Source organism: Mytilus galloprovincialis, chromosome 4 (genome assembly GCF_965363235.1).
Source record: "Mytilus galloprovincialis chromosome 4, xbMytGall1.hap1.1, whole genome shotgun sequence".
In the NCBI taxonomy this organism is placed as follows: domain Eukaryota; kingdom Metazoa; phylum Mollusca; class Bivalvia; order Mytilida; family Mytilidae; genus Mytilus; species Mytilus galloprovincialis.
In genome coordinates, this window is record NC_134841.1 from 62830427 (window position 1) to 62839075 (window position 8649).

General features: G+C 32.0%; 1 protein-coding gene across 1 annotated transcript; it reads left to right on the top strand.

Moving 5' to 3' along the window:
* Positions 1–1664: 1664 nt before the first annotated feature.
* On the top strand, positions 1665–6416 carry LOC143071064 (uncharacterized). Its single transcript, XM_076245140.1, has 6 exons — positions 1665–1719; positions 1922–2098; positions 2521–2853; positions 3753–3835; positions 5630–5921; positions 6208–6416. The coding sequence occupies exons 2-6, from the start codon at positions 1924–1926 to the stop codon at positions 6414–6416; spliced, it is 1092 nt and encodes a 363-aa protein (XP_076101255.1). The 5' UTR covers positions 1665–1719; positions 1922–1923.
* The last annotated feature ends 2233 nt before the right edge of the window (positions 6417–8649 follow it).

Consider the following 8649-nt stretch of genomic DNA (forward strand, 5'->3'; position numbering starts at 1 on the left):
AATACACTGAATGTGTGCAGCATAAGGTAACCACCAATACTATACATACCATACAATACACTGAATGTGAGCAGCATAAGGTAACCACCAATACTATACATACCATACAATACACTGAATGTGAGCAGCATAAGGTAACCACCAATACTATACATACCATACAATACACTGAATGTGAGCAGCATAAGGTAACCACCAATACTATACATACTATACAATACACTGAATGTGAGCAGCATAAGGTAACCACCAATACTATATATACCATACAATACACTGAATGTGAGCAGCATAAGGTAACCACCAATACAATATATACCATGCAATACACTGAATGTGAGCAGCATAAGGTAACCATCAATACTATACATACCATGCAATACACTGAATGTGAGCAGCATAAGGTAACCACCAATACTATATATACCATACAATACACTGAATGTGAGCAGCATAAGGTAACCACCAATACTATACATACCATACAATACACTGAATGTGAGCAGCATAAGGTAACCACCAATACTATATATACCATACAATACACTGAATGTGAGCAGCATAAGGTAACCACCAATACTATACATACCATACAATACACTGAATGTGAGCAGCATAAGGTAACCACCAATACTATACATACCATACAATACACTGAATGTGAGCAGCATAAGAAAACTATCAAACATGGCGGCAATTTTTTTTTTTTACATTAAAAAAACCCGTTTAGGTCGAATTCAACTACCAAACGTTCATGACCCACTTTCAAAACTTGAAAAACCTCTACCATGCACCAATTAACAATGCTGCTACCAATATTCATTTTTTAAGACGAATATATAACAGTTCATATGATAAAGTACCACACAGGAAATTAAAGAATGCGCAACTTATACTCCATCCAAAACAGTGCTCATGAGTAAGCAGGTCTTGTTCCGCTAGTGGCACTGTTCGCGTTAATCATTTGAAAAAAATCCATTTAAAAGTCTCATTCGTTGATGTCATAAAACAAGAATTGAGTTACTATAGTGGTCATCATTTTATTGTTGTTTATTGTTATGTCTTTGCTTAAACTAAAATTATGCTGTGAACATTAAACTCATGCAGTTATGATTGTCTGAAACATGCATGAAACATTTGCCACTGTACGTTAACATGATTGTCTGAAACATGCATGAAACATTTGCCACTGTACGTTAACATGATTGTCTGAAACATGCATGAAACATTTATCACTGTACGTTAACATGATTGTCAGAAATATGCATGAAACATTAGCCACTGTATGTTAACATGATTATCTGAAACATGCATGAAGCATTTGACACTGTACCAGTGTACGTTAACATGATTCAATGTCTGGAACATGCAAGAAACATTTGAGACTGTACGTTAACATGATTGTCTGAAATATGTATGAAACATTTGACACTGTACGTTAAAATGATTGTTTGAAACATGCATGAAACATTTGTCACTGTACGTTAACAACCAATAAATCAATGAATTAATGAATTAATGGACTGAAGCTTATACAAATGGAAATGGCTGCATTTGACCACTGTGACGATGACATTTATAAACGTCATAAACATATCCGATGGTAACGTTATCGTCGACTTGTCGCCGATACAACAAAGCCGGATAAATTTTAGCGCATTCTTATCATCTTTTTATTTCGAGTTCATCGGTAAATCGAAGTAAAAGGAAGAAAGTGTGGTGAGTTTCCTCTCATGGTTTCAGTCCTTGAATATGTACAATAGCCGGATATTTTTGGCTGCCGGGTTCCTATTTATAATAATTTTAAATCTGTTTTCCAATGCTGGTTTTTTAATTTTGTGTTGACCTTTCTTTTTTTTTTTAACTACAACGAATTTATTTTAAAAAATTTCTAAAGATAATTATATTATTTTTTATACAGATATGGACATGTCAGCAAAGTTTAAGGATGACGAGCCGAATCAGCAGGCTGTGGTCAGGTTTTGTAGGGGCATTATAAGAGTAGCTCAGTTCGAGTTGGCACTTAAAAATTATGAGCAGTTAGAGAAAGCTATACAGGTTGCAGAAGCCAGAGAAGCAGAACTGGCAAAGGAATTAGGTAATGATTTAATTGAAATTCACTTATTTGCGCATGCCATTCAGTCCTGCATCTTGCTGTGTTGGTAGTGAAAACTTTAGATTTTCTCTAACGTCTCAGTTTAATCATGTTATACACATTATAGACCATTTAACACATTTTTTTTGTGTGTGTGTATGTCCCTGGTACACGGCTTGTCTTTCATATCAATAACCAAAAAATGTAAATTTAACTGTATGCTCATGTGAGGAAAATTTATAAATTCAATGATGCTTTCTCTTTAGCAAGCTAATGTTTTAAAAGCAAAGAAAATGGTGGATAGATGTTTGAAACCAAACAATTTTGCGTTTTAATTTTGTATTTTCCGCATTCCGCTTACAGTAATTGTTTGTTTGTTGTATGTACGCAATTTTTACAAAAGAAACTTTCTATTGTACTTAAAGGAAGGTACAGATATGGGGACAAGTTTGATGAAAAGGAAATGTCGATTTTTAGCAGAGAATTTTCTCCAGCGAAGCAAAGTGTTGCTGAATTCAAATTTACTCTTAATGAGTTTGAATGCATCGCAAGAGAAATAAAGGAATCGGAAGAAAAGGATAGAAGAGAAATACTTGAGGAAGAATTAAAGACAGAAACCGAGAGACATTCTACCGACATAACTGAAACATACAGTGAGATTACAAGGACAAAATCAGATGAAATTGACACAGTGGCAGCCGAGATGATAGATTTAAGAGCATCAGTAGACCAGGACAGTACTTGCACTATAACACCAGGTATATTGATAACTACAAGAAGCCAAACTAATTTTTCTCAATCGAGTTCTTAAATCGGACTCTGTTTACTGTTAATTTCTATGATTTGTACTTCGTATTACTATTTCATTCTATAAGTGTCGATCGTAAAGAAATTAGTGACACAATCAACTAAGTCAGAAAAACTGATAATCAATTTTAAATTGATAGCATAACCTTAGACTGGTTCCTGTATCTTTTTATGGATTCACGATGTGTTGTATGTTTTCTATAGGTAAAGTATTACAGCCGATTTCATTGACAGTGTAGGTAAAGGTAATATCTTTGGCTAGCTTGCTTACTAGCTAGCCTAGTCCTACAGACAGATAGATTGGTTATTTGTAGGACTAGTCTATTCTCAAGGAAGGTAGTTTACCTAACCTTATAATGACTTCACGGTTCAGTTCATGCATCGTTGACAATGTAATGGAATTTGATATGACTGTCATACAAGTGAGGGGTTTAGCTAGCTATAAAACCAGGTTCAATCCACCATTTTCTACATTATAGAATGCCTGTACCAAGTCAGGAATATGACAGTTGTTATCTATTCGTTTGATGTGTTTGGACTTTTGATTTTGTCTTTTGATTTTTGATTTTCCTTTTTGAATTTTCCTCGGAGTTCAGTATTTTTTGTGTTTTTACTTTTCAGTAAGCAAGCAAGCTAACCAAAGATATGACCTTTAGCTACACACTCAATGAAATCGGCTTTAATCGATATATAAATATGACAGTTGTGTTGTTGCTTCAGCAGTAGTTGTAGTAGCAGTATTATTATAGTAGTAATAGTATTTTGGGGTCTTTTTCTGAACATATATTTTAATTTACCCTTTCAGACTATAATATTTAATAAACATTTATAATGAGTTTTTATTTTTAAGGTTCGGTGATTCCAAAAAGGAGTGGGAAAATAATTGCAGTGAACCCCTTCATTACGAGGAATTTCATCAATTTCAAATACCGGGTACGTGACACTAAACCTTAGTACACTCTTATCAACAATAACACTGAACAAGAATTTACAGCAACATGCATTGGGTGTGTAGGTAAAGGTTTTATCTTTGGTTGCTAGCTGAACTGGGATTAGGTATATTACCCTCCGTTAAGAGTAGACTAGTTCAACAAATAACAAAACTATCTGTCTGGCCACAACTATCGGATACCTAACACTGATCGAGAGCTAGGATTCTAGAAAACACTTTTAGTATAACTCTCATATTGTACACATATACAGACACAGACAAATAAATAGCAGGATAAAGATGTTAGAGATATTCAGAAATTAAGTTGGTGACAACACCGGCGAAACTTTAAATCGCATTTGTTCGAATAATACACTAGAAACGTTGGTTTATTTCCCCCATAGAATCTTACTTTCGGAACATTCTAGTAAATGAAATCCATAATAGATAAGATTTTGACAATTCAGACGTAAGGGCATACGATACAGTTTTGATCCTGTATTTACAAGTTCGTGGAAATTTGCATATAGGCTATTTTTTACCTGATTAAATCAAATATGTAATAAAAAATATACCTTCATGTGCTACTTTTTGAGTAAAATGAGGTCGAAATTTTGTATATTTGCTCAAAATTCAGATTTGTAGCCGTAATTTCTTTTTCGAAAGAAAGACATAACTTTTTTGTTATAAAAGATAAACACAACTTGTTTTTTGTTAAATAATCGGTAATTTCTGTATTTTATAAGTATTCTAAAAAATTATGCATTTTTTGTTCAGAAATAACTCATATTTATCAAATGTTCATGAATTGAGGAAAATACGTCATTTTTTATCATTATATTTTTTTATATGTTTATCAAAATTAAAAAAAATCCTCTATTTACAGTTTTATAAAATTTGGGTCACATAATCTCCCTGTAAAATGAAACAAATTGCTGTTTTGAAAAATAGGGGTCCATGAACTCGTTTTCAAATTAAATCAGTTTGAATGATAAAAATCAGTCGAAAAATGCATCTTTTCCCGATATGTCACAGTTTGACGTCGCGAAAATAACATTTTACGTTAGCAACGTCATTACCTCCCCTGTAACTGTATCGTATCGTATGCCCTTAAGGGCATACGATACAGTTTTGAACCTGTATTTACAAGTTGATGAAAATTTGCATATAGGCTATTTTTTACCTCCTTAAATCAAATATGTAATAAAAAATATACCTTCATGAGCTACTTTTTGAGTAAAATGAGTTTGAAATTTTGTATATTTGCTCAAAATTCAGATTTGTGTCCGTATTTTCTTTTTCGAAAGAAAGACATAACTTTTTTGTTTTAAAAGATAAACACAAAATGGTTTTTGTTAAATAATCGGAAATTTCTGTATTTTATAAGTATCATTAAAAATTATGCAATTTTTATTCCGAAATAACTCTATATTTATCAAATGTTCATGGATAGAGGAAAAAACGTCATTTTTTGCTGCATGTTTATCAAAATTGAAAAAATTGCGCTATTTACAGTTTTATAAAATTTGGGTCACATAATCTCCTTGCAAAATGAAACAAATTGCTGTTTTAAAAAATAGGGGTCCATGAACTAGTTTTCAAATTAAATCAGTTTGAATGATAAAAATCAGTCGAAAAATGCATCTTTTCCCGATATGATACAGTTTGACGTCGCGAAAATAACATTTTACGTTAGCAACGTCATTACCTTCCCTGTAACTGTATCGTATGCCCTTAAGACGAATAAAGGTACGCTGTACAATACAACGTGTGACTATAACATTCTTTCATTTCAGGAAACATTTCAGCCAAGTATATCACAAAAACAAAATGAACAGATTGAAAAAGGAGAAACTCTTAAGACGAAAAAGGAAACCAAATTGGAGAAGAAAATGGTAAAGGAAGAAGAAATGGTCTTTAAGAAATACTTAAAGATAGCCAATAGGAGGATGAAAAAATACAAAAAGGAAAGCAAGAGACAGCTGGAAAAAGAAGAGAAGGAAAACAAAAAGAAACTGAAAAGGGAACAAAAGGAACGAGCAAGAATTGAAAAGAACGAAATGAAAGATAGAAAGAAATTAGAGAAAGGTATTTTCTGCAACCTACTAATTATCATACTTCGATTGTTTTCTGATATGGTTATTCGGAAAACAAAAAGAAACTGAAAAAGAAACAAAAGGAACGAGCAAGAATTGAAAAGAACGAAATGAAAACTTTATTTTAGATATATTTTTCTATCTGGTCTTATCAAGTTCTATCAATATAGTACTAATTCGAGAATAAAATATCTGTTTTAATTACTGTATAGGTATGAAAATTTTACACACTCCCTTAGATGTATGTCTTTTTTTAAATCTATATCAATCTTATTCAGAAATGAAGAAGAAAGAAGGATCAAAAGAGAAAAACCACACTCACGTGATACACATGCCGGTAGTTATAGACCACATGGACATTGCCATGAAGAAGAGTGATGTTGATTTTAAAGATGATAGAAAAGGAAATCTAAATAACGAAGAAAAGAACACAATTGGCAAAATATTTCAGGATTTCTTCAGATCTTTGACATGTGCAAAGAAATGATGTAGACATTTTAGAATTTTGTTATTTTAAATTTTATTAATTTTAGTTATATGTTAGTTTTATCTCAATACATTATTCAGTTCATTTTTCTCTCTCCATATATAAACCTGTTTTATGTTGCATTAACATTTTTCATAGATTTGTACTTTCTCTTTCCTTTTTTTTTTTTTACTTCAGTTGCAAATAACAAGTATCTGTCTTTGATCTCAATATTGATTTTTTGAGAGAAAAAAAATTTCATTAATGAAGTTATTAAAATTATTTTATTAATAGAATTTTGTTACTTATTACTTACATTAAGCAAATTTCACAACACAATACAGCACTGGTAAATCTAATCAGGTGCAAACAATATCAAATCATTCCGAAAGAGAAACGATCACATAGAGAGACAGTTTTTTTTTTATGCAAGATATCAACACTTTCCTAAATTATTCCTTTCTCTAGATCTGTTAAAATAAAACCACTAGCTGTCCTAATTTGAAACTTGATGGTCTCTTCCAATTGCAATATTACAGTTAACAAGGAACAAACTGTCAAATCGAGTCCATCAATGGCCATAAATTCTGAATGGAACAAAAAAAATTTCGTCCATTCCCCTCATTTTGTTATCAGTTACAGAATATAAAATTTTCAAGAGCAATGGTGTAACAATTTAAAAGAAATTTTCACGTAAACTGCGACATATATTTTTGTTTGTAAAGCGCCATTTAAACATTTCTCTGAAACTTTTTAAAATTCCTGGACGACAAAATTCCTCAATATCAAAATTGACCTTCAACTTTTCATTAGTGTTGGAGACGAGAAAGGTTCAAGATATTGAAACTCGTAAGTCGAAAATACTGACTACGCCATGGATAAGAAAAAAAAAAAAAAAAAAACACAAACAAAAGTTAACCAAAAGACAACATAGAAAAATAAAGACTGAACCACATGAACCCCACTAAAACCTAAGGGAGTATGTGATCTCAGTTACTGCTGAAGGAGAATCAGATCATGCACTTCACAAGTTTGCAACCGTCGTGTGAATACAGATATTCCATAATGATAAACCAACTGGTGATGCCGTCCGTAAAATGCCAGAAGAGATTATTTCAACTTCAACACTTGAAACTCTGGTTTCAATAGCAACATACAATTATAAAAGCATTGATTGGTCAAGTGGTTTATGAGAATATGAAGTAACAAGGAAACAAACGAGTTTTATTCTAACCTTTTGTTATCTGAATGATAGGTTAGTTTCAAATATATTAGAACAGTCGAAATTTTTTCGAAAGTTTTTTCTCCAATCATCTATTAAAAATAACCCGTTTAGTTTATAAAAATTTTGAAAGTTGCTTTTGTTGATCTAGACAAATGGACAAATGAAGTTTGAACCCTTAAATTGAAGTCATGTTGCATATCATATCTCAATTGGGGCATTAAAACCATTTAGTCGAAACAGAACTTTTATTTACTGCGGAACGTAAGTAGACTATCCGTCAACCCCACGCAGACACAATCAATGTAGAAAATCTTTGAATTGTTTTGAGGTTTTAATAGGAATTCATTTCTATATAAATCATACAGGAAATTGTCGTCAGAGGTAGTATTTTATCCTAAAACTTGCATAGGAAGGCTCGAAATCTGTAACACGGAAAACTAGGGAGAGGTGTTTAAGAAAACAGGCCGCTGAAAGCGTCTACTTCTGCTTGCAGGAAACAGATTATGGTTCGGTTCCTTCCGTGCAATATATTACTTGGTACTAACAATTCTCAAAAAGTAATTTTGATACTTGAACTTGTCGTGATCGTTTTCCCCGCTTCAAAACCGCCATCCAGTGTCAAGCATATCCGACACCCGCATGTGGCGTTCTACATGGTGTTAAGGGACAATTTTAGTAAATTTGATGCTTCTTATCAGAACGATTGAATTTTTAAACATCGGAATTAAATTTTGAAATTAATTGCAGTGTTAAAAAGTAATTATGTTTAAATATTTCAACGATATTGTTGCAAAAAACTTTTATCTACCTAGTAAATAATTGAAAGTAATAAAGTTCCCGAACAAAATCAAACTTTACCAATGATAATCAACTGTGTCTTTTAAGAAACAAAGTTTTAACCAACTGCACTGAAAAGTGAAGTCAGATTTTGTTATTTTATTATTTTCAGGTTAAACTTGTTCTTCCATTGCATATTAATAACATGCTTATGTGGTTAACCACACCATAAACAATTTATATATATCATAA

Coding starts and splice junctions, on each gene's coding strand:
- LOC143071064 (XM_076245140.1), top strand. CDS start 1,924: ATGGACATGTCAGCAAAGTTTAAGGATGACGAGCCGAATCAGCAGGCT. Junction 2,099..2,520: donor AGAACTGGCAAAGGAATTAG/GTAATGATTTAA, acceptor TTGTACTTAAAG/GAAGGTACAGATATGGGGAC. Junction 3,836..5,629: donor TCATCAATTTCAAATACCGG/GTACGTGACACT, acceptor CTTTCATTTCAG/GAAACATTTCAGCCAAGTAT.